This window comes from Pinus tabuliformis, chromosome 8 (genome assembly GCF_031772625.1).
Source record: "Pinus tabuliformis cultivar Carrire ecotype Pingquan chromosome 8, CPIR1, whole genome shotgun sequence".
Taxonomy (NCBI): Eukaryota; Viridiplantae; Streptophyta; class Pinopsida; order Pinales; family Pinaceae; genus Pinus; species Pinus tabuliformis.
In genome coordinates, this window is record NC_142294.1 from 1665469131 (window position 1) to 1665496229 (window position 27099).

General features: G+C 40.2%; 2 protein-coding genes across 2 annotated transcripts in view; one reads left to right on the forward strand and one right to left on the reverse strand.

Moving 5' to 3' along the window:
* LOC149242577 (ureide permease 5-like) overlaps nt 1-27099 on the reverse strand; it is a 178872-nt gene that overhangs the window by 54063 nt on the left and 97710 nt on the right. The window lies entirely within an intron of this gene.
* Nucleotides 1132-4785, forward strand: LOC149242578 (uncharacterized). Its single transcript, XM_089374287.1, has 3 exons — nt 1132-2907; nt 3015-3156; nt 3285-4785. The coding sequence occupies exons 1-3, from the start codon at nt 1173-1175 to the stop codon at nt 3757-3759; spliced, it is 2352 nt and encodes a 783-aa protein (XP_089230413.1). The 5' UTR covers nt 1132-1172; the 3' UTR covers nt 3760-4785.

The window sequence follows — 27099 nt, forward strand, 5'->3', positions numbered from 1 at the left end:
CCAGTTTTTTACCGTAATATGCATCATTTTTAAGGCAAAAATTATCACAGTTTATGCACAGTCTTTTGAAAAAGCTGAGTGACATTGCATTATTGGCCTCTAGACATGAGCAAAATGCAGTTTAGCTTTAGGAAAATGCAGTGAAACTACTTTCTATTTGCTATGAGGTCCATAAAGGGTCTTTGAGACATGAACTTTTCTCCCTCATATTTATTGTTAGCGATGATTACATTAAAAGACATTCCCAAATTGTTACAGCTGTATTGAAGACCACTCCAAAACACTTCGGAATATACCTGCATGCATTCTGTAAATAATATCACTGTAATGAAGTATCGAAAAGGCACAAATCTCTGAAATTGACGCAGCCCAAGTCACTCAGTGAGTCAGTCTATTCTCAAGCAGCCACAGACCACCGTCATGACTTAAAGAGTGGAAGCCTATCTATGTCATCATCAAGCCCGAATCCTTCCTTGAACCAATTATAGTGCAAATTCAAGATGTAATTCAAATCAGATTCCTCCAAGCAACAGAGTTTCACATAGAGACTGTAGCCTAGTGGTGGTCACTGTAGCAGCCTATCAGTAAATTTATATGCAGCTCTTCGTTTATTGTTCATGAGTACAGAGAGATCAAATTTCTATTGTTGTTCAAAATTCAAATGATCCTGACTGTATTAACTTCTGGCAACTGATAATGTATTTGCAGCAATGCATTCATGGTTTGCTTTGAAGTTTGCATCATCTTCCACCTTCCGTTATAGAGGTAAAAGGAGTACATCAATTTGACTGGTTGACAAATTACAATACAGCAGCCAGCTAACCAGACCTCCAGTGACAGCATGACCTCCTGGGGTCATAACTTATAACTTTATAAGTACTAGAGGAAGCCAATGTTATCCAGTGAGCTTTGGGTAGAGCCCATACGTGTGTGTTTGTGTTTGTATGTGCTGGCACAGATTGTCTTAACCCTGGATTTATGGAGGAGGGATTTGAACCTAGAGCTTTTTGATTGCTGTCAGAGCTTTTCTTCAGAATTTTATAAATTTATATATTAAAAAAACAAGGGTTATATATTACTTAATAAGTTATTAAGTTACTAATTCCAAATTTTTTTTGGTGCTGTAGGTTTCCTTTTGAGTTAGCGGCTAACAGCAATACAAAAATACAAATATGCCAAAAAACTTGGACCCATTTTGGGAGTATGGGATCCCTGATGGTGGGACAAATCGTGCATATCTTTCATGCAAATTGTGTGGGGACAAGATGACAGGTGGGGTTACACGACTGAAATACCATCTTGCTAGACTCCCTGGACATGATGTTGGCATTTGTAAAGTTTCTAGTCCGGAGCTTATACGAAAAGCTCTTGAGGCAATTGAAGAAAAGGACAGAAAGAAGGAAGAGGCGGAAAGAAACAAAGCTGAACGTGCAGGTAGATCTTTTGGGATATCTTCTCCTGATTTTGATGTTCAGGGTAGTGGCCCTACTGGCCCTAGTGGGAGGGGCTCCACAACTGGCACACCATCACATGCTAGCGCTACTGCTAGTGTGAATGCGAGGTCATCATTTTTTGTTCCACGAACAGGAGCTGGAGCACAACCTGGCATAAAATCGCTTTATAAAAAAAAGGAGAAGGAAGAAGCAGATAGAGTCATGGGGAGGTGTATTTATTGGAGCGACTTACCTCTCAGCATCACAAAAACCAATCCATTTTGGCAACCAATGTGTGATGCTATTGCTGTTGTGGGCCCAGGGTACAAAAGTGCCACATATGAGGAGTTGCGGGGGCCAATTCTTCAAGCAGAAAAAGAGAACATCAACTCTAGATTGGCGGAGTTGAAACGGACATGGGAAGTCACTGGATGCACAGTGATGTCTGATGGTTGGACAGATAGGAAGGGTAGGACCCTTCTAAATTTCTTGGTACATTGTCCTAAAGGTAGCATGTTTATTAAATCGTTGGATGCATCAGAACATATCAAAGATGCAGCAACGATATGTGAGTTGTTAGATGGGTTCATTCAGGAGATTGGTGTGCAGAATGTGGTGCAAGTCGTAACAGACAATGCAGCTAATTATGTGTCTGCCGGCAGAATGCTTATGGAGAGGCATCCCACATTGTTCTGGACTCCATGTGCAGCGCATTGTCTTGATTTGTTGCTTGAGGATATGGGGAAACTCTCCTTCATCAAGGAGGCACTTGATATGGCTAGGAGCATCCCCAAGTTTATTTATAACCATGCTTTTGTTCTTAGCCTTATGAGGAGGTACACTAAAAACAAGGAGTTGCGGCGTCCTGCCATCACACGTTTTGCCACAACCTTTATTACTCTCCAGTCTTTGCTTCGATGTCAGTTCGAGTTGAAGCAAATGTTTGTGTCTGATGATTGGCGTGGTTGTAGATACAGCAGGAGACCTGATGGGAGAGCCATTGAAAAAATGGTGTACTCTGAGACATTTTGGCGTGGAGTACAAGAAGCATGTGCAGTTAGCGAACCTATAGTAAAGGTTCTTAGATTGGTGGATGGAGAGAAGCCTGCAATGCCTTATTTGTATGAGGGCATGGATAGGGCCAAGGAGGCCATTCGTTCCTATTATGCAGACAAGGGTTCTGCTGGCCTTAATAGGCAGATGATGTTATGGGATGTGATCGATAATCGGTGGACAGGGATGCTTCATCGACCCATTCATGCAGCAGCACTCTTCCTCAACCCTGCATTTGCATACAAATGCAATTTTCGTTTTGATGGCGAGGTGATGGAAGGGCTCCATTCCTGTATTGAGAGGATGGTACCTGATTCTGAGCTTCGTTGCAAAATCATGCGCGAGATACATAGTTATCAGGATTGTGTTGGCCTATTTGGCTTTGATGATGCCATTAAGGGAAGGGCCCTCTTCATGCCACGTAAGTGACAAGTCATCACTCATTAGAAATTAGAAATTTGAATTTAATTATGTTTTAACTTTTAACTTTTAAGTTTTTGAATTTTTTATTTCATTATTTTGTTGTAGATCTTTGGTGGCGAAGCTATGGTGCAAGGGTACCAAATTTGCAAAATTTGGCTATACGAATCTTGAGTCAAACATGTAGCTCTTCAGGGTGTGAGCGCAATTGGAGTGTATTTGAGAAAATACACGCCAAAAAGCGCAACAGGTATAACTTTGAACTCAAGCCTTCAGTCGAGCAATTACACTTATTGTAATTTTTAATTTTTAATTTATGACCTTCAAGTGTCAAGAGTCAAGAGTCAAGACTCATTACTTTTTTTGACACTCTTACAGGTTGGAGTTCGCACGCCTCAACGATTTGGTGTATGTGCATTACAACATCCGACTTCGAGTGAGGCAAATAGAATCACCAGTGGATCCAGATGCCATTTCCTTAGACAATATTGATGTATTGTCTCCGTGGAGGGTGGAGTCTCAGGAGCCCATATTGGAGGAGTCACCTTCATGGTTGGAACCGGAGGAGCCAGTGGCAGATGATCCATTAGAGCAGGGGCAGCAAGAGGAGGACTCGGAGTCAGAGGAGCAGCAGCACTTAGAGGAGGAGCTGGAGGAGGACACTGCGGGAGCATCAGCATCAACACCATCTGCTATAGATATAGGAGAGCATAGCTCCATGCCTATCACTCATTATTTGACATTAGGTGCAGAGGCAGTGTCAGGGCCTTCTACTACTAGGGGCAGGCCTGACAAACAACCCATCATGTTTTCCCGTAAAAGGGGGAGAGGGCAGTACTCAGTAGATAGATAGCTTCTAGTTTTATTTGTTATGCTACATGTAACTCATGATGATGAGATACTTTTATTATTATATGTGATGTTATTTTGTATTGGTTCTCCACATTTGAGTCCTTGAATGGACAATTATCAGGGATTAGCACGATTTGGTATCGCCTTTGATATATCATTTCTATTTGACATCATATATATCAGTGTTTTCTTCATATTTATGTGCCAATGTGTTTATTTCATGTTGTTATTGCTTTATATGTTTAAAAATCTGAAAAAAATGAATATATTATGCATTTTTTATGCTTGCTTTTGTTGTTTAAATTCTGAACATGAAGATGTTGCTTTAAAAATTAAAATAGTTTCTTGAGTGTTTGCTGGGCACTGTATAGTTATACTCATTTAATGCCAATTTTTTGTTTTTTTTGTGCCCTAGGTTTGAATTAGTTCACTACAAGTCTACAAATGTCAAATATGCCAAAAGCTTTGGACCCATTTTGGGAGTATGGGGAGGCTGTTGGTGGGGCAAATCAAGCATATATATCATGCAACTTGTGTGGGACCAAGATGTCAGGAGGGATTACACGATTGAAATACCATCTGGCTAAACTCTCTGCATATGATGCAGATGTCATGCCTTGTATGGTTTCTAGTGCAGAGGTTATACAAAAAGCTCGTGAAGCAATTGCTGAACAAGACAGAAAGAAAGCTGCTAGGGAGAGGCCAATGGTCTCAGATAGATAGCTGCTAGTTTTATTTGTTTTGCAACTTTTGCTACATATAAGTTTATAACTCATGATGATGAAATACTTTTAAAGTTTTATATATGTGATGTTGTTTTGTTTGAGTCCTTGATTGGACAATTATCACTATCAGGGATCAACAGGATGTGTGATGCTATTTTAATTTTTGTTTGAGTCCTTGATTGGACAATTATCAATTTATCACTATCAGGGATCAGCAGGATTTGGTATCGCCTTTGAAGTTTGATGTATCATTTCTATTTGACATCATATATATCAGTGTTTTCTTCATATTTATGTGCCAATGTGTTTAGTTCATGTTGTTATTGCTTTATATGTTTAGAAATCTGAAAAAAAATGAATATATTATGCATTTTTTATGCTTGCCGATATTTGCCGATATTTTGCCGATATTTTCGCCGATATTTCCGATAAGATATTTTCCGGACCCTCGCCGATATTTTCCCGATACCGATATTATCAACACTGGTTATAAGCATAGAACATACCATAACTTAACATTTTCTAGCTATCAGGAGGAGCATATGGACTTCCAAATCACTATGGATAATAGAACTAAATGTACTTAGGTAGCAAGAGGAACCTAGAATTTCAGACGAAAACTGGAACTAGCACCAATGCTACTAATATACTGCATGTGCCAGGATTGGGTATGAATCTAATTTCAGTGTCCCAGTTGCAGGACAAGGGGTACAATGTACACTTCATGGGGAAGAAAGTGTATGTCAAACACTCTAGCTGGAAGAATGTGACACAGATTGGAGTTCGGAGCAACAGATTATACAGGGTGCAGCTCGATTCTCCAATGGCACTGATAGGCGGTGATAATAGCAGTGGAAAGGAGCTGAACGAACTATGGTGCAGGAGGATGGAACATTTACACCATGGAGCACTTACGATGCTCAGAGAAACTGTAATAGGATTTCCAATTCTCAACAAAGAGCACGATGATGTGTGTAGAGGATGTGTACTTGGGAAGTACGCAAAGGCATCATTTCCTAGAAGTGACAACAGAGAAAATGACGTGCTGGGATTGACACACTGAGATATTTGTGGTCCTATGTCCACTAGAGCTCTTAGCAGTGGTGAATATTTCGTCACCTTTATTGATGATTATTCCAGGAAGACCTAGATCTATTTCTTAAAGACCAGAATGAGGTCTCTGATCTATTCAAAGAGTTTAAGGCTCTCGTAGAGAAAGCGACAGGGAAAAATATCAAGGTGCTACATTCAGATATAGTGTAGAATACACAGATAAAGACTTCACAGACTTCTGTGCAAAGGAAGGCATTAAAAGAGAATGGACAACTCCATACAATCCTCAGCAGAATGGAGTAGCGGAGCGAAGGAACAGAACAATAATTGGGGCTACAAAAGGCTATGATGTATGACCAAGATTTGTCTAGACTTTTATGGGAAAAGGCATGCAACACAGTGGCGTACATTCAAAACAGAACACTTTATAAAGCATGGGAAAGAAAACGCCAAAAGGGGTCTTCAGAGGAAAGAAAACATAGTTACCAATCAAACGAGAACTATTACCTCAAAAGGGGTAGCCCAAAAACCCCAAAAAACATGAAAAAATAGGTTGAAAACGAAAAGTGTGGATGTTGGAATAACATTTATTTTTTCGAGGTACATTTTTAACATTTTTTAAAAATGGCAGTAAAAACCAAATTTTTGTGTGCAAAAAACACTTTGAAAAAGAAAAGTGTTGATGTTGGAATAACGTTTGTTTTCTTCAGGGTTAATTTTCAACATTTTTTAATAATTACGTTAAAAATAAAATATCATGACTCTGAAAATCTTTAAATTTCCAACGATTTTCAAGCATGACATTAAAGATAAAATATCACGTCTTTGAAAAGCCTTAAAATTCCAAGATTTTTAGGCATGACATAAAATTTAAAATATCACGTCTTTGAAAAACCTTAAAATTCCAACAATTTTCAGGCATGGTGCTAAAGAAAAAATACTTATAACTGTTTTCAACCATAGCATTAAAGATAAAATATCATGACTTAGAAAAACATTAAAATCTTGACAATTTTTCAACCATGGAATTAAAACCAAAGATTATGACTACAAAAAAATTTTAAGTTTTCAAAATATTTCAAACATGACATTATGGAAAAATTTTATGACTAAAAAACCTTTAAAAATGAACACCTAAATGAAAGAGTTATTATACCAAGAGTAATTTATTTTTTAAATGTTAAATTTATCACAATTTTAAAATCTTAGCCTAAAACAACTTGATACATTGCAACAAAAATTTTAAAATCAACCATCAAATTAACATGCACTATAGGTGAATTGGACCCATTGTAATGAAAACTTAGAGACCAACTATGAAATTGACACATTGTGGATACAGACTTGATTTATTACAACGAAAATTTTAAAATCAACTACCAAATTGCACATAATGGGGATCGGAAAGCTAAACGAGCATCGACATGGACCCGACAGAAAAAAGATAAAAACAAAAAACAAAAAAAAAGAAAGAAAGAAGAAGAAGAAGAAAGAAAAAAAATGCAAATATTGAAAAAATAAAAACAATAAAAAAACACAATTTTTTTTAAATAATAACACATAAAAATAAAAATAAAAAACATTACAAGAAAAATCAAATATATAAAATATATAATAAAAAAAAGACAAAAAAATTATAAAATGTAAAAGAAAAGACAAAATTAACTTTTAAAATTTAAACAAAAAATATTAAAAAATGAGAAAATATTTCAAAAATACACATAATTTAAGAAAAAAAATAAAACTTAACGAAAACAAACAAACAAACAAACAATTTTTTTAGTTAAAAAATAAAATAAAATAAAAACAAAATAAATTTTAAAAAATTAAAAAAAATAAACAAAATTAAAATAAAGCATTAAAAAATAAATAAATAAAATAAAATAACAAAAAAAATTAAACATTAAAAGAAAAACCATTTAAAAAAAATATGTACAAAAAATAAATTAAATTAAAATAAAACATTATAATACAAACCATTTAAAAAAATTAAAATTACAAAAAAAAAAGGGCAAGCGTAGCAGGAATCGACCCCTTGCCACCACGGGCCTGTTGGGCCATGGAGGTGGGCGGGGAGGGAGCTGCGCATCTTCTAGAAGAAGACATGGATCAAGTTCTAGTTAATCTTAGCCATCAATTATGTTTTAATCTTGGTCGTTGATGTCTCAACGAAAGATTATAAGAAGAAACTCGATGGGGCTTGGAAAACACACACTAGCAGCTACTCAGTTGCCCAGGCAGATCAATTTTCTCAGTGGTTGAAGTTTAGCAGAGGAGATAGAGCCAAAGAGTGAGTTGCAGGGGAGAGAGAGAGAGGGTATCAGCAGTGATCTAGGAAGTGTAGGACGAGTTCTGAAAGAGATAGGAGGAGCGACGCAGTCCACTAGAGCTCTGCACATTTGCTGCACAGAGGGTGACGTAGAAACCCAACGTATGGACAAAGGGTTCATCTCGGGGTCAGGGAGTTACTGTGGAGAGTGAGAAAATTGTCACTAAATTTCTCTCAGTATTTTTCCACTGTTCTGATGTTCAAATTCTTGTACTTGAATTTCTGTTGAAGAATTAATAAAGAAACCCTCGTGTGCTGCACCGTTTTCCCAAGTTGGGTTTTTCCGAGGACAATTGTCCAAAAATAACTATGTCAATATTTTTATGTGTGCTAGAATTTCTCTAATTTCCAACATTTAATTTCCATAGTATTTTTTTGTGAAGGTTGCAACGTATATATTTCAATATTTGTCGTAGGAAACTGCAAATAGTCTGATTAATTAATTTAACAAATTGAAGAAATATTATCAGTTGCTACAGTAGGATTCCAGGTTTCGAAATTTTCACAACCTACACTTATTGCCCCCCTATATTTCTCAACAAGGATTACCACAGAAAACCATGCTTTAGTGTTCAAGGGAGTTGACCTCTGAGTTCGAGATGAAGGATCTTGATTGGGTACATTACTTATTGGAACTAGAAGGGTGGCAGGAGTCGGATGAGATCTTCCTTGGTCAAAGGAAGCCTATTATCATGATCCTTCATAGATTTGGGATGATGGACAGCGAGTCTATGGCCACTCCCATGGTAACTAATATGAAGAAGCTAAGTGGCAAAGGAAGTAACCAGGATTGTTGTAGCAGGATCTACTTCAGTAGTGGTGTTGATGGATCCATAAAACCAGTTACTTTATGTTTGACTCGAGTGATAACATATGTTGAGGTACCAACATGGTACATGTCTAAAATGATGAAGTATAGCTGCATGGATATACTAATTCAAATTGCACAAAGAGTGTTTTAAGGCAAGAAGAGCACATTAGGGTGATGATTCAGTTTGGATTCTGCTTGGGAAAGAAGAGGACATTTGTCGCACTTAGGACTGCAGAGGCTATTGCAGCTAATTTGGCAAGTTGTTAAGCAATGTGGCTTCATAAAGTATTCACATGATTGCTTGGTCAAATGTTGGAGACGACCATGATTGCAAGTCAAAGCACAATGAGATCAAATATTGGGATATGGTACAGATGGGAGCAGTGAAGCTCCAATGCATTTCTACAAACAAACAAGATTGTTAACATTCTCACAAAACCTCTATCCGGGGATGAAGTTTGTATACTTCAGGGACAAGCTTGGGTGGTTGAGGATGCTTCACTTGGTTAAAGGGAGTGTTGATGTTGTAGCATCAAGGAGTGGAGATTCTCCCTAGGTTAAAATATGACAAGTCATGGGTAATGACAGGGGGCCGTGTAATGTGGCTAGGGAGATTGGCCCAATGAGCATTAAGACCTAGAGTGCTCTCCCGATCAAGGTTACCTAACAATATTGCTAATGGTTATTTTGCTAGTGGGTTGAGTGAGTTCCTATAGCATCGGGAAATCGATTTTCCATTCAAATAGTATGTGACAACATGTGGGAATGGTATATGGGCCCAAGGTTTCACCATGTGTCATGGAGTGCCCAATTCCAAGTGACAACTTGGTGGATTAGTGAAACAAGAACTAGTCTTATGTCAAGGGGTGCCTAACCAACCAATGGGTAATTGGCTTGTGAGTGACTAGATCCTTTGCAAAGGGGAAATGTCTAGTGGGTGAGTGACTAGATCCTTTGCCAAGGGTAAATGTCTAGTGGGTCACTAGATTCCTTTGCATGATGTTGATGTGGGATGCTTTCCACGTGGTTCTGGTATAGAACATGCGCTGGATGGATTCAACACCATAGCTAGTTCATTCAACATTTTCTTGGAATAGAGAAATATTTTAAGAAGAGATCATTTGAAGTCAAAGAGAGTGCCTCCCTAGCTAAGAGGGAGTTTTGACTTTTGGGATAGTTGCGGTCGGTATTCCCAACTACTCCAAGTCGGCCCATAAAAGAAATATAAAAGAATAATTTTGAATTTAAATTGCCTCAAAAAATTCAATTCGGCTCCAATTGCTTAAGTCGACCCAGCCCAAGGGATGTGCCCATCGGGGCACTTTAGTCTACTATATACACCACTCGTCTTCCTCCATTGAGCACCAATTTGGATCACACATATAATGTCTTTTGTCCATCTATGCAAAGGAAGGAGAAGAAGAACAGTGCAAAGTTTGACCACACAACTCAAGCATTGACCAAGCAATCTTATCGCAGTTTTGACTCTCTTTGACCTCACATGTGTGGAAAGCGGTCGCAGTCTTTCTAGGCATTTTGTTGGGCAGTAGACCAAACTTTCTAAGGAATGTTTAGGAGGTCGAAATCTCAAGAGGCTGAAAGTTCAGGAGGTCGAAATTTAAGGAGGTCAAAATTTCGTAGTTTGACTAGGTTTGACCTGGGTTTTGCTGTTGGTCTGTTTGATTTTATATTGACTAGAAAGATCAGATTGTATCTCTTGTTGAATTGAGTAATTTCTCTAAGAAAGGTTGTTGTGTTTTTCCCTAGAAGAGGGTTTCCTAGGGTAAAAATTTGTGTCTCGTTTTTAGATGTCTCTTCATGATCCTGTTGTCATTATTGTTTACTGTGAAGATTTTCTTGTGTAATCACTTAATGATGAATGTGCTATAAGAAGAATTGATATAGAATCATGGTAAAGTAATTATCAGATTAAAAAGTCTTGAAAAGTCAACAGGTAGCATCAGTCCATTTAACATTCTTCTTTAATCTTTGTTGCAAACAATGGACATCTTTAGCTTCATTTTCATAAAACTTTCTTATATAATTCAAGCTTCCTATAAACTTATGAAGCTTCTTTCGGTCATGAATTTCATCTGGGAATTACGTTAAGGCTTTAAGCTTGTGATGAGCACACACCAATCTGATTTTATAGATGTTGATCAAGTGGACTATTTAGTATCTCATCAACTTTTGATCACCAAGATCCTTGACAGGCAAGGTAAGACCATATGCTTTCTAAGAATTACAGACTCAATACTTTAAGGATTCTTATGACCCTCTCTAAACTTTCCCAGATGCCATTCCCTAAATGAGAGCCTCAAAGGTCTATTTATACAATCTGAGAATGGGTTTAGACTAATTGAGAACTACGTTACTGGATTTCTATCTTATTTACTTTTGAAATAACAAATTGTTGGAAATACTGACAGGAGGGTGAATTAGTGTTTCTTATCAATTAGTATATTTTTATCTTTCACGGAGCATTAATTGTTATTAGCATTAGATAAACATAAACATTCATCAACACTATTCAATAATGCATAACAATAGAGATAGTAGACACCAAGATTTTAGGTGGAAACCCCTCTGGGACAAAAACCACCGAACGCTTCTTAATATTTGTCTTTAAAAGATTTATATCAAGTTTTCAGCTCCAACTGAAGGAGGCTCCAACCCCATGATTTACAAGGTCCAACTTGTAGGATGCTTCTATGTTGAAATTTGATGACTAAAAAAAAGTTTCCTGCAATCCCAAACCGGTTTTAATTTCACCTTATTACTCCCATTGAGTTAAATGCCCTTTCCCATAAACATACATTCACCATATAGAATTCTGGAAATGAATTTTTTCAGATTAAAACACATGGGACTGTCAACACATGCTGAAAATAAATATGGACATAACCAGACCAGCGACACACATAAAAATACACAGATTTTTGGTCAACTTAGACTCAGGCAAAACCCCTTCAATCTTCCCTGGGGAAAACTTGTTAGAGAGCTCTTCAAATTTATTTATCTTTCAAGTTCAGGAAAAATACATTTGTAGACAAAACAAAACATCAAAATACAACTTATCTCTTCAGCCCAAAACTCCTTGAAAACTATGCCCACTTTGGTCAACTTAGACTCAGGCAAAACCCCTTCAATCTTCCCTGGGGAAAACCTGTTAGACAGCTCTTCAAATTTATTTATCTTACAAGTTCAGGAAAAATACATTTGTAGACAAAACAAAACATCAAAATACAACTTATCTCTTCAGCCCAAAACTCCTTGAAAACTATGCCCACTTTGCCTCAATTTCCCTGCCCACTTGAAGCTGAAAATATGTACTGTACGGATACAAATGTATGGACTGTACAAATTTCCGTACTGTTGTACGAATTTTTTTCACTTTTCTTTCAAAAAATTCTCTCGAACAACATGCAGCTCACAACATTCAATGTTGTTCGTACAGTACCTTCTGTTGTTTTCTATGCTTTGATTTCCATGCTCAGCTTTGCCCAGAAATCACTCCTTTAGCTTGCTGCAACAAATTTCTCCTTCAAAACTTTTCTCCAGCACTCAGCCTCCTTTCTCCAATCTGCTCGTGAAGAATGAATGTAATCTCTCTTTTCTTTTCCCCCTTTTGTTTCCCTAAATGACTTTTGGGTAACCCCAATATCTAATGGCTCAGATTCATTTAGATCAAGGGATGAGAATAAATGTGCATTTAATTCTCACTTTCTATTTTTTAACTAACCCATTAAATAAATTACCCACATCGTACTTTATGTCTAAAGCCACTTTTCACTTTATAATTTAACATTGACTTTACCACTTATCAAGTCACTTTCACTTTATAAAGTCACACTTGGGAAAAGAATTATTTTGGACACTTTTCCCTAGGTAGAGACTAACCCATTGGAAACCACTTGTCCAAGGTACATTAAAAATCAACACTCCCTCTTACAGGAAAGTGTTTCTCACCACACCCATTTGTCCCTGAAATGGACATACTTGCCTCTTGGCAAGGACTTCATGAGAACATCGGCCACCTACTCATCTGTTGATATATACTCCAACTTCACTGCCCCCTTCTGAACATAGTCCCTGATGAAATGATATCTGATGTCAATGTGTTTTGACCTGTCATGAAACACTGGATTCTCCGTGAGTTTAATGCAACTTTGATTATCACAGTGAATAACCGTTGGTCTCAACTCCTGATCAAATAGGCCATACAACAACTTGTGAAGCTAAATGGCCTCACAACTAGCCTGGCTAGCAACCATATACTCAGCCTTAGAAGAGATCAAAGCAACTGACTTTTTCTTTCGACTAAACCACGACACAACTGTCGAACCCAATCTGAACCAACACCCTGAAGTGATTTTTCTGTCAGAAGCACAACTTGCCCAACCTGAATCTGTGTAACCTGCCAACCTCACTCCATCTCCCTGCCTATAGTCCAGACCATAATCAACAGTACCCTGCACGTAGCGAAGAATGTGCTTTGCAGCTACCTAGTGCACCTTCCTGGGCTCAACCATGGATTGGCTAAGTGTGTTCACTACAAAGCATATATCTAGCCTAGTGTTGACCAGATACATCAAGGACCCAATAAGCTGCCTATAAAATGTGGGATCCACCAAACTAGAATATGAAGCATGAAGCTTCTTCTAGTTGGTGATCATAGATGTAGACATGGGTCTACAGTCTGCCATGTGAAATCCGCTCAACACATCCACAACATACTGCCCCTGCCCCAAAAAGATATGCCCCTCCTCCTGCCACACCTCAAGCCCCAAAAAGTAATGCTTCAGCCCAATGTCCTTCATCTCGAACTCCATAGCAAAATCCTCCTTGCAACCACTAATCAGTCTCTCTGCCTCAGTAATAAACAAGTCATCAACATACAACACAAGAATGAGCAGATCATCCCCTACAACAATGTAGTATAGGTTTGGATCTGCATCACTCTTCATGAAACCCATCTGCTGCAAGTATCAATCCTCGAATGCCAAGCTCTCGGAGCTTGCTTAAGTCCATAGAGTGCTCGCCTCAATCGGCATACATGGGTCTCCCGCCCAAGTACCTCAAAGCCCTGTGGCAACTCAACATACACCTCCTCCTCTATAACTCCGTTCAGAAATGGGGTCTTCACATCCATCTAATGGATCTGCCAACCCATTTCTACAGCAAAAAAATAAGGGACCAGATAGAAGTGTATGGAGCTACGGGAGTGAAGGTCTCATCATAGCCAACTCCCTCTATCTGTGAGAACCCTCTAGCCACAAACCTCGCTTTGAACTTCTCAATGCTGCCATCCACAGCATAATTGATCTTGTAGAGCCCCCTGGAAGTCACAACTGACTTGCCCTCAGGCCTAGGCACCACTTCCCAGACATTGTTCTTAATCATAGAGGCATACTCCTCCACCATAGCCTCTCTCCATACCTCCTCGCTGGCAGCCTTCTCATAGAAAGTAGCCTCACAGTCAACAATGTTGGTAGCCTTGGCTACATAACTACAAAACCGCTTAGGTGGCACACTCTCCCTGTTCACCCTCTTCGGAGGACCAACGGACTTCGCTTCCTTGAAGGTGTCTTAAAGCCACTTGGGCCTCCTCTTCCCTGAAGAAGCTTCCCCAGAGGGAACCTCATCCTCTGCCCCCCAGTCTGGTGAACCTGAAGGTCTGCCAACTGACCCTGATGTGCCTATACCAGCACTTTCCTCGAAGAACCTGTATTGGCACCTGTGCCTGTGTCAGCTAAAGTGCCATGTGAACTCTATACCAGTGGACTCCCTAAAGAAGTGCTTGATGAACTCGCCATTGGTGCCCCAAATGTCACTGGCACTAAAGTACCTCCTGTACCAGTCGATCTAAAACCCTGAGGTCCTACTCCCTGTACCTGACCTCCTAACTGAGGAGAAGTCTCTAACTCTCTCTCATCATACTCCCGTGATCTCCGATAGGCCCTCTCCTCCTCGAACTTCACATCCCTCCTAATCACCGCTCTCCGTTTAGAAGGAATGAAGATTCGATAGGCCTTTGAAGTCTCGTTGTAACCCATAAAGATACCCTTCTTTGCCATGGTTTCCATCTTCATCCTCTGCTCCTTGGGGATATAAGAATATGTGAGACATCCAAAGATATGAAGATGTGCCACATGAGGCTTCTCTCCAGTGAAATCCTCCTCCGAAGTCATATTCCCCAATACTCTGTGAGGACTCCTGTTCTGAAGATAAACAACATTATTGCATGCCTCATCCCACAAAAACAAAGGCAACCCCTAATCATGAATCATCTCTCTAACAGCCCCAACAATAGCTCTGTTCTTCCTTTCAGACACCCCATTCTGTTGGGGGTTGTAAGGAACCGTGAACTCTCTCCTAATGCCCTCATATGAATAGAAGTCAGAAAACCCACCATCAGTGTACTCACCACCATTTTCTAACCTCAAGACCTGAATCTTCTACCTATCTACTTTTTCCACAAGAGCTTTGAAATCTTTAAAGCGACTGAAGACCTCACCCTTGGTCTTCAGGAAATATATCCAAGTCCTCCTAGAGTAGTCATCAATGAATATTAACATAATACCCATAACCAGTGACCACCCAAAGACACGAGACATATGGCCACTAACATCAGTATGAATCAAGTCTAGTATACCTGTAGATCTGTTATCGCTTGTTGGGAATGGGAACTTGGTGTACTTTCCCAAAGCACACCCTCTGCAGACCTCATAATTCTCGACACTGAAATCAGGAACTCCAGTAGTGATCTCCCTCAGTACTCTCAAAGCTCCATGATGCATATGTGCCATCCTCCAATGCCATAACTCGGACAAGTCTCTACTGCTGGTGGTACTAGTGTGAGTGCTACCCACCAATGCTCCCACCAACTAAAAATTGAACATGTATAGTTTCCAAGAGCGAACTCCAATCACTTTGGCCGAAGTGATGGAAGCTCCCCTGGGATGCATCAATATCTTCCCTCCTGAGAAAGTGGCATCAAACCCCTTCTCCTCCATAGCAAACACTGAAATCAAATTGTTCGTCATCCCTAGAACATACAAAACATCCATGACCTTCAAAGGAGGCAAAGACCCCCTCTCCAACAGCTCTCACAGTGTGGTCATCTCCTAGTACAATATCAATATCAAGTGCCCTCTTTGCAAGCTCTGAAAAGAACTCCAGTGCACCTGTCATATGGCAGGAAGCCCCGTTGTCTATGTACCACACATCGGATGATGTACTCCTACTAAATGTGGAAGTAATCAATGCAAAGTCCTGGTCAAACTGTGAAGCAAATTGCTCCACCTTTGTTGAAGCTGCAGTACCCTCCTTCCCCTTGTTCTTCCTCTCAGGACATGTAGCGGCATAGTGTCCCATCTTCTGACATGCCCAACATTTGACTTTGGATATATCCGTATCTTTCTTCTTCTTCTTCTCCTTTCCCTTAGCCCCATCTGATGAGGCCCCTTTCTTGGACTTCCCTTTGTTCTTCCCCCTAGCTGTCAAGGCTACATCCTCCTCATCTGCTATCTTCACCCCACCACTACCAGTCTTTCGTATCTCATGTTGCACACAATCATCCTAGAATCTGTCCCAATTGGGAAGATTCTCCCTCGAGGTAACAGCATGTCCAAAGACCTCCCAAGACTTAGGAAGTCCCGCTACAACTATCCTGACTAACGTTGTGGGTGCAACTGCCTCACCAATAACAGTCAAATCATCACTTACCTATTTGACCCTGCCAAGATAATGAACTACACTTTCAGACTTTGTCATCCTAATATTCTTCAATTGTTCCTTGAGTACCATCTTCCTGCTCTCATTAGTACTCTGATAGAAAGTGGTTAGAGTTGTCCACATCTGATATGCATATGTGGTTCCTCAGGTCTCTCACCTAAGGAACCACATGATCCTTCAGACATCAAAATCCTTTTTGTCTTTGCATTATTTTTTGTGAATTCAACGAGTTCATCTGTAGCAGTAGGAGGTACAACCACTTGCCGCACTATGTCCCAAACTATTGCCTCCCCAAACGTTGTCTGAATTCTATCCTTCCAAATGGCATAGTTGGATATCCCATCCAGTCTGTCCTCTATCCTTAAGAACATGGCCATGACTGCTGTCCAAAATTTACAAAACCAAGAAAATGGAGAAATGAACTTTCCAGCACACCTTGCTATCCCAAAAATTCAGTCTGTGTGAAATTTCACCTTGCTGTCCCAAAATATCAATTTGTTGTCCAAACTGAGTGCATTGTCCAAAAATTCAGTTTGCTGTCCAAACCACTGTTTGTTGTCCCAAACTACTGTCTGTTGTTCAAAACTGTAATTTTCAGCTTGTAGCTTTGATACCATGTTGAAATTTTATGAATAAAAAAAGTTTCCTGCAATCCCAACCCGGTTAGAATTTCACCTTATCACTCTCATTCAGTTAAATGCCCTTTCCCATAAGCATACATTCAACATATAGAATTCTGGAAATGAAATTTTCAGATTAAAACACATGGGACTATCAACACATGCTAAAAATAAATATGGACATAACCAAACCAGCAACACACATAAAAATTCACAGATTTTTTGTCAACTTCGACCTAAGCAAACCCCTTGAATTTTGACTAGGGAAAATTTGCTAGAGAGCTCTTAAAATTTATTTATCTTTCAAGTTCAAGAAAAATACATTTTCAGCCCAAAACTCCTTGAAAACCATGCCCACTTTGCCTCAATTTTTGTGCCCCCTGACACTGAAAATATGTACTGTACAAATACGACTATACAGACTGTACTGTATGGACTCCATACAAACTATAGGGATTTCCGTACTGCTATACGCACTGTACAACTTTTTTCAATTTTTTTTCAAAAACTTCTCTTGAACAACGTGCAGCTCACAACATTCAATGTTGTTCGTACTGTACCTTTTGTTGTCTTCTATGCCTTAATTTCCATGCCCAGCTTTGCCCAGAAATCACTCCTTCAGTTTGCTGCAACAAATTTCTCCTTCAAAACTTTTCTCCAACTCTCAGCCTCCTTTCTCCAATCTGCTCATGAAGAATGAATGCAGTCTCTCTTTTTTTCCCCCTTTTGTTTCCCTAAATGACTTTTGGGCAACCCTAAGATCTAATGGCTCAGATTCATTTAGATCAAGTGATGCGAATAAATGTGCATTTAATTCTCACTTTCTATTTTTTTACTCACCCATTAAATAAAGTACCCACATTGTACTTTATGTCTAAAGACACTTTTCACTTTATAATTTAACATTGACTTTACCACTTATAAAGTCACTTTCACTTTATAAAGTCACACTTAGAAAAATAATTATTTTGGACACTTTTCCCTAGGTAGACTAACCCATGGGAAACCACTTGCCCAAAGTACATTAAAAATCAACATCATATGTCCTATTTACTAGTTACAACCGGAGGGACGCTCCAACCAGTGTTATCAGAACCGGACTGAACCGTTGGAACCAGTGGATCCGACCGTTTTTGGCCCAAAACCGGTCCGAATTGGACCTCCCTGATTCAGTACTGAGGTGGCCAGTTTTGTTAACGTATCAGCCAGTTCAAGACTAGTTCCGTGTAGTTTGTACCTATGGAGGTTAGTGTAAAAAAATGCCTTTTTTTTATTTCCGGTTCATGACCAGCGCCGTGTAGTTTGTACCTATGTAGGCCAGCATAAAAAAAATGCCTTTATTTTATTTTTCTAGTTGGGGCCCACTTCTAATTCTCCCCTAGGCTAGACTAAAATTCAAGCCTATGGCCCTAGTATTGTTATGCAATTCATGGTAATGTTAAATTCTGAAAGTAAAAGGATGTAAATGAAAATTCTCCTTTATCTTTCATTTTCATCCTTTTACTTAAATTTTTAACATTACCATGAAATGACTAGGATGTTTGAGAGTGGTTCCAACCTCATTGGATTTCATATGGAGAGAGTAGAATATTATGTTTCACTCAATCCAGTAGACTTAAAAGTTCTTCAGGATTTCAGGATTGGGGGGTTGCAATGTTTCCATTAGATTTTGTCATGAACGAAGGTATGAAACAAATATTTAATAAAGAGTACCAAGCCCTCTATGTACTTTGATGTTAATGGCATTGGTTGTCGAACTCCTCTATCATGACTACTAAAAATGTACCCATCACTCAAACAAAATCTTAACATGATATGCTATGTTTTTTCTATCTTATTTTAATGTCTAAATGGTTATATTGATGACGAAGACCCCAATATAGGCAATTATTTTGATGATATGTAGGTGTTTGTTGTAGCATGATTTTTTTTGGACGCTAGAGGTCATCTAGAGCCTATTTGTTGATGTATTTTCGGTTCAGAGATGGATTGCACTCGATGCTATTTTGGTTATGTGCACCCTTACATGCTATGTAAATGAGAACTTTTGCATATTTGTGTATAAATGGTTTGGATTTATATGGATGTACATGACTATAAATGTTTTTCTTTAAAACAAGAATATTTTAGGTGTTTTTGATAAACCGTGGTTTTTTTTTTTCTGTAAAAATTTCTCATTTCCCACCCCGGTTTTCAGTTTCACCTTATTTCTCCAAAGTAGTTAAATGCCCTTTCCCATATCCATACATTCAACAACTAAAAAATAAATTTTGCTGAAAACACAAATTCTGGAAAAATTACAGAATGCTGGAAAATGCAGAAATAAAAATCAGCACATACAAACAGCCATTCAACACATTTAAACACAGTGATTTTTGGTCAAGGTGACCCCGGAAAAACCCCCTACAACTCTTGGGGAAAACCAGTTCGAAAGCTTCTTCTTATTTCTAGAAAATGCCTTTTACAGTGAGAGAAAATATTCAGCAAAAATCAGCGAGCAAATTTTACAACTTATCTCGTTTTCCGTGCCTCACAGCGAACTGGAAAACTTGCCAACAACAATAAATGATGTACGGTCTCCTAGAAAAGCGTGCAAGCTGCCATTAAATACGCTATATGGATTTCCTCGATTTGCGTGTAGAAAAAACCAGTAATCCAGCTGTACAGATTTCCTCAATTTGCGTGCCAAGGTACAGCCACTTGCTGTACGGATTTCTGCTCCTCGATTTTTGTGCACTTGCTGTACGGATTTCTAGAAAATCGTGCCCAATATCTGCCCTTCACTGTGTGCTTACTCAGCTGTACGAATTTGCTAAAATGCTGCCTTGGAATATGTGCCAAGTTGCTGCCTCCTTCTCCTCCCTGTCCAGAAATCTCCATTGCTCTCTTTCTCTCTCTCTCTCAATCTACTCATGAAAGAATGAATGACCTTTTCCTCCTTTTCCTCCCTTAATCTAACCCTAAGTGACTTTTGGGTAATCCCTAAATCCAATGGCTGAAATAGATTGAGATCTAAGGCTGAGATTAAATGCTCATTTAAATTTCACTATCTATTTTTTAATTCACCCGACTTTAATAAAGACCCACTTAGTCATTTATTTCCAAAGTCACTTTTTCTTTCTAATTTTACATTGCATTTATTAAAGTCACTTTAAAATTAGACTTTAGTAACTTTATCACTTAAAGTCACTTTTAAATTAGATTTGACTTTATAAAAATTATAAAGTCACTTTAGGAGAAAAATTAAATTCTTTTGGACACTTTTCCCTAGGCCAAAGATCAAAGCCTTATGGAACCACCTGTCCTCCGGTACCAAATTTCAACTCCCTCTTACCGAGGAAGGTGTTCCTCACCACACCCATATTGTCTCTGAAGTAGTCATGCTTGCCCCGTGGTAAGGCTTTGGTAAGAATATCTGCAACCTGCTCATCAGTGGGAATATACTCAAGCTTCACAACGCCCTTCTGAACACAGTCTCTGATGAAATGATATTTGATCCCGATATGCTTTGACCTGTCATGAAATACTGGATTCTCCGTGAGTTTAATGCAACTCTGATTATCACAGTAAATCACTGAAGGTCTCAACGGCTGACCAAATAAGCCAAACAACATCTTGCGAAGCCAGATGGCCTCACAACTAGCTAGACTGGCTGCCATATACTCTGCTTCCGCTGAACTCAATGCTACTGACTGCTGCTTCCGGCTGAACCATGACACTATTGCCGAACCCAACCCAAAACAGCACCCTGAAGTGCTCTTCCTATCAGAAGCACAACCCGCCCAATCAGTATCAGTATAACCTGCCAATCTCACTCCATCCCCCTGCCTGTAGTCCAGACCATAATCCACTGTCCCCTGCCTGTAGTCCAGACCATAATCCACTGTCCCCTGCAAGTACCGCAAAATGTGTTTTGCAGCCACCCAGTGAACCTTCCTAGGCTCACACATAAACTAATTCATCGTGTTGACTACAAAACAAATATCAGGTCTAATGTTGACCAAATACATCAAGGAACCAATCAGCTGCCTGTACAATGTGGGATCCACCAACTCGGAATCTGAAGCATGAAGCTTCTTCTAGTTGGTGATCATCGGTGTCGACATGGGTTTACAATCCTCCATGTGGAATCTGCCAAGGATGTCTACAATATACTTCCCCTGCCCCAGGAAGAAATGCCCCTCCTCTTGCCACACCTCCAAACCCAAAAAGTAATGCATCAAGCCGATGTCCTTCATCTCAAACTCCGCCGCAAGATCTCTCTTGCAGTGCTTTATGAGTCTCTCTGCACCTATAATGACCAAGTCATCCACATACAACACCAGAATGAGAGGCTCCTCACCTATCACAATATAGTAAAGGTTCAGATATGCCTCACTCTTTGTGAAACCCATCCCCTGCAAGTATGTATCTATCCTGGAGTACCAAGCTCTAGAAGCTTGCTTCAGGCCATAAAGGGCCTTCTTCAGTCTGTACACATGGGACTCCTTCCCATAAACCTCAAAGCCCTGTGGCTGCTCAATGTACACCTCCTCCTGTATGAAGTCATTGAGAAATGCAATCTTCACATCCATCTGGTGGATCTTCCAACCCATCTCTGCTGCTATCGATATAATGGAGCGGATCGAAGTATATCGAGCCACGGGAGCGAAGGTCTACTCATAATCAACTCCCTCTACCTGGGAGAACCCTCTAGCCACAAACCTCACTTTGAATTTCTCAATGCTACCATCTGCAGCATGCTTTACCTTGTAAAGCCATCTGGAAGTAACCACGGATTCTCCCTCAGGCCTCGGCACCACCTCCCAAACATCATTCTTCATGATAGAAGAATACTCCTGCATGGCCTCTCTCCAGACCTACTGGCTAGCTGCCTCCTCATAGCTAGAAGGCTCAGAGTCAAGGATGCTGGTAGCCATTGCCATATAGCTACAAAACCTCTCAGGTGGTCTACTCTCTCTGATCGGCCTCTTAGGCTCAGCAACAAATGTGGCATCTCTCAAGGTGTCCTGAAGCCACTTGGGCTTCCTCTTCCCTGAGCATACTTCTCCCGTTGGAGAATGAAACTCCTCCTCCTCATCATCATCAGGAGCCTGAACTCCTGACTCTCTGTCTGTTGTCCTCCTGCTTGCACCTGAACCAGGAAAGCTGAGGTACCGTGTGAACTGTCCATCAGTGGACTCCCTAGTGAACTGCTCTTCATGCTGCCCGGAGCACCACCCCTCTGGCTCGGCGAGCCACTGCTCACTGACAGACCTGACATCCTCATAGATGTACCTCCAGATCCTCCTAATCCCTGCCCACTGGATCCCTGCGACTGACTCAACTGCTGCTGAGGGTCTAGCTGATCCAGATACTCTAACTCCCGTGATCTCCTAAAGGCCATGTCTTTGAATTTCACATCCCGCCTGACAACAACTTTCCTCTGTGCAGGAATGTAAATCGAAAGGCCTTTGAGGTCTCACTGTAGCCCACAAAGATACCCTTCTCTATGGTGGGCTCTAGTTTGGTCCTCTTCTCCTTGGGTATGTAGGAGTATGTAATGCATCCAAAGATATGAAAATGACCAATATTAGGCTTCTTCCTAGAAAAAGCCTCCTCCAGAGTCGTGTTCCCCAAGGCACAATGCAGACTCCTGTTCTGCAAATAAACAATTGTGTTGCAGGCCTCTGCCCACAAGAACAATGGCAACCCCTGATCATGTAACATGGCTTTGGTAGCCCCTACGATGGATCTGTTCTTCCTCTCCGCAACCCTGTTCTGCTGGGGGTTGTAAGGAACAGTGAACTCCCTCCTAATGCCTGCTTCCGCACAATAGTCAACAAACTCTCCAAGGGTGTACTCTCCCCCATTGTCCGACCTCAGGGACTTGATCTTCCAACCTGTCTGTGTCTCCACAAGAGCTCTAAACTCCTGAAACTGCTTGAAGACCTCACTCTTGGTCTTCAAGAAATAAATCCAGGTTCTCCTGGAGTGATCATCAATGAATAAAACATAGTACTCATATCCACTCAAGGAAACATGAGACATCCGACCGCTCACATCGGAATGAATCAAATCAAGTATCCCAGTCGCTCTGTTGTCACTGCTGGGAAAAGGGGATTTGGCAAACTTGCCCATCGCACATCCTCTGCAAGTATCAAAGTGATCAGCGCTGAAATCTGGCACACTCGTAGTGATCTCCCGTAAGGTCCTCAAGGCTCCATGATACATATGCCCCATCCTGCGGTGCCAAATCTCACACAGCTCAGAACTGCTAGCTCTGCTGTCGGTACTATTGCTCAATGCCAAAAGGGGTTGGAATGCAAACTTATACACCTTTGCATGGTGTACACCTATCACTCTAGCTGAATCAGCTGGAGTGCCCCTGGGATACATCAACACCTGTCCTCCCCTGAACAGTACCTCATATCCTCTGTTCTCCAAAGCTGAGACGGATATGAGGTTCTTCCTCATCCCTGGCACATAAAGAACATCTGTCACCTTTAGGGAGGTTTGGACTCCCTCTGAAATGTCAGTGTCCCCACCCCGACTGCTCTAACAACTCTGTCATCACCGAGTACTACCTCTATATCAATGCCACTCTCTGAAAGCTCTGAGAAGTACTCACAGACTCTTGTCAGGTGACGTGAAGCCCCACTGTCCACATACTAGATACACGAAGATGCTCCGCTAATCAAGGGAAAAGCATGCTCCCTCTGAACCTGTGTGGCAGGTGATCTTGCACTAGAGGACTTACACGCAATGAACGCAAACTCCCGGTCAAAACGATCTGCAAAGTCCTCAACCTCTGCTGAAGCTGCCATGCTCTGGTTCTTCCCCTTCTTCTTCTTCTCCGGACACACAACTGCATAGTGTCCCATCTTTTGACAATTCCAACACTTCACCTTGGAATAGTCCTTCTGTGCGTTATCCTGTTTACCTTTACCTTTGCCTTTGCCCCCACCATTGCTTGTGGAAGCCTGCTTCTTCCCTTTGCCTTTCTTGCCTCCTGCCAACAGTGCTACATCCTCATCCTACTCAACTGGCTTGGCTGCCCCAAGCTGACCTTTCCTGATCTCTGTCTGAATGCAATCATCCCAAAACCTCTCCCATGTGGGAAGGGTCTCACGTGCACAAACCCCATCAGCAAAGTTCATCCATGAACGGGGGAGGCCATTCACTGCAATCCGCACCAACTCAGTGGGTGGAATGACCTCTCCAACTGCTACCAACTCATCTCTCACATTAGTAATCTTTGTGAGATATCCAACTGCACTATCATTCCCCATCTTAATGGTCTTCAGCTTCTCCTTCAAGACCATTTTCTGGTTCTCATTGGTACTCTGGTAGAGATTGGACAATGTTGTCCACATCTCATGGGCATTTCTCTTTCCTCTCACATGAGGAATGCAATGGTCTTTGACTCCGTCTAGAATCAGTGTCTTACCCTTGTTGTTCTTTCTATTATAAGCAACCAACTGAGTAGCATCAATAGGCACAACAACAGGGTTCTGTCTGGTATGCACCATGATGTCCCAGACTTCTGCCTCCTCAAAGATACTCTGCATTCTCTCCTTCCAAACGTTGTAATTGCTATGCCCATCCAACCTATCCTCCACCCTCAATCCCAATGACATCTTGCTGTCCTAAAACTGAAAAATAGCACTACTATAGTAAAGATAAAACTATTGTTTGTGAAAAATCAGCTTGCTGGAATTTTCTGAGTGAAAAATCAGCAGGCTGTAATTTTCCCCCTTGTTGTCCCAAACTGCACTTCAACACCCAAGCTCTGATACCATGTAAAAATTTCTCATTTCCCACCCCGGTTTTCAGTTTCACCTTATTTCTCCAAAGTAGTTAAATGCCCTTTTCCATATCCATATATTCAACAACTGAAAAATAAATTTTGCTGAAAACACAAATTCTAGAAAAATTACAGAATGCTAGAAAATGCAGAAATAAAAATCAGCACATACAAACAACCATTCAACACATTTAAACACAGTGATTTTTGGTCAATGTGACCCTGGAAAAAACCCCTACAACTCTTGGGGAAAACCAGTTTGAAAGCTTCTTCTTATTTCTGGAAAATGCCTTTTACAGTGAGAGAAAATATTCAGCAAAAATCAACAAGAAAATTTTACAACTTATCTCATTTTCCGTGCCTCACAGCCAACTAGAAAACTTGCCAACAGCAATAAATGTTGTACGACCTCCTAGAAAAGCATGCAAGCTGCCATTAAATACGTTGTACGGATTTCCTCGATTTGCGTGCAGAAAAAACCAACAATCCAACTGTACGGATTTCTTCGATTTGCATGCTAAGGTACAGCCACTTGCTGTACGGATTTCTGCTCCTCGATTTCTGTGCACTTTCTGTACGGATTTCTAGAAAATCGTGCCCAATATCTGCCCTTCACTGTGTGCTCACTCAATTGTACGGATTTGCCAAAATGTTGCCTTGGAATATGTGCCAAGCTGCTGCCTCCTTCTCCTCCCTGTCCAGAAATCTCCCTTGCTCTCTTGCTCTCTCTCTCTCAATCTGCTCATGAAAGAATGAATGACATTTTCCTCCTTTTCCTCCCTTATCTAACCCTAAGTGACTTTTGGGTAATCCCTAAATCCAATGGCTGAAATAGATTGAAATCTAGGGCTGAGATTAAATGCTCATTTAAATCTCACTTTCTATTTTTTAATTCACCCCACTTTAATAAAGACCCACTTAGTCATTTATTTCCAAAGTCACTTTTTCTTTCTAATTTTACATTGACTATATTAAAGTCACTTTAAAATTAGACTTTAGTAACTTTATCACTTAAAATCACTTTTAAATTAGATTTGACTTTATAAAAATTATAGTCACTTTAGGAGAAAAATTAAATTCTTTTGGACACTTTTCCCTAGGCCAAAGATCAAAGCCTTAGGGAACCACCTGTCCTCTGGTACCAAATTTCAACATTTTCCCCGATTTTTTACCGGTTCTAGTCCGGTTCCAACTAGTTCCTGGTCCACAAGGTGTTTCGGTTCGATCACCAACTCAGTTCTGATAACATTGGCTACAATGCCCTATTCTTCTGGTTCCAACGTAACATATGCTCCAACACCTTGTTTACCAACTACTAATGGACGGACGCTCCAACACCTTGTACAAGCTACAACCTGCCCTAGCATTCAAATTTTAGAAATTCTTCCTACACTATCTGGTTTATTTCACCTACTTTTTTAATTACATAACAAATTATTTAACTACATAAATACTAAAATAAACACAAGTACAGTCTCAACCATCTACAGATCATCAACTGAAAGAAATAGACAAACACACAAGGGACACCCTTATTTTTGAACAATCATCCCCAGAAAAACCCAACTTGGGAAAATCGGTGCAGCATTTCTGAGGGTTTTATTATTAAGCAACTTTCTTGAGTACAACTGGGTGACAAACTAGCTCACCCGACAGAGAAATCAATCTGGCAGTAATACCACTCTTTGGAAGCAAATATTCGGCAAGTCTGCTCCACGAAAAACTCTCCAACGCCTTTCTGAGGCTCTGCATCAGCCCTCCTGGCCTTTACATCAGCCTAGAGCCCTCTGCGTCAGCCTTCTGATGCTTTGCACAGGCTCTTTGGCCCTTTGTGTTACTCACGCAAGCCCTAGTAGCCTCTGCGCAATCCCTGTGGCCCTCTGCATAGCTCCTGCTGGCTCTGCATGGCCTTCTTTGCCTCAGCCCTGATCCTTCAGCACTATCTTTGCCTCTCTGCTATGCACTCACTGCCCCTTGCTGCAACTCTAATCATTGGTTCGATTTCTCTTAGAAAACCCCACTCCATAAAATTGAACTGATTGATCAAACTTGGTGTATCTCCAACTGACCCTCAAGCCACCTCTTATACTTTTCCTGTTGAGTCTTCAACGGCTGAGATTAAATCTCTAATGATTTGGTTTGATCTATGTCATTTAGAACATTCTCACCCAGTTTTATATTAATACCCATTAATATTTTAATTTTCTTAAGTTTAGATATATGAGCTCTATTAAAAATACTAATTATTTTAATATCTCTCTAATCGAGTGGAATTCCCCC

What these genes read in the sequence shown, in the direction of transcription:
- LOC149242578 (XM_089374287.1), top strand. Translation starts at nt 1,173, where the DNA reads ATGCCAAAAAACTTGGACCCATTTTGGGAGTATGGGATCCCTGATGGT. An exon ending in AAGGGCCCTCTTCATGCCAC is followed by an intron (nt 2,908 to 3,014) that starts GTAAGTGACAAG and finishes ATTTTGTTGTAG; the next exon opens with ATCTTTGGTGGCGAAGCTAT. An exon ending in CACGCCAAAAAGCGCAACAG is followed by an intron (nt 3,157 to 3,284) that starts GTATAACTTTGA and finishes ACACTCTTACAG; the next exon opens with GTTGGAGTTCGCACGCCTCA.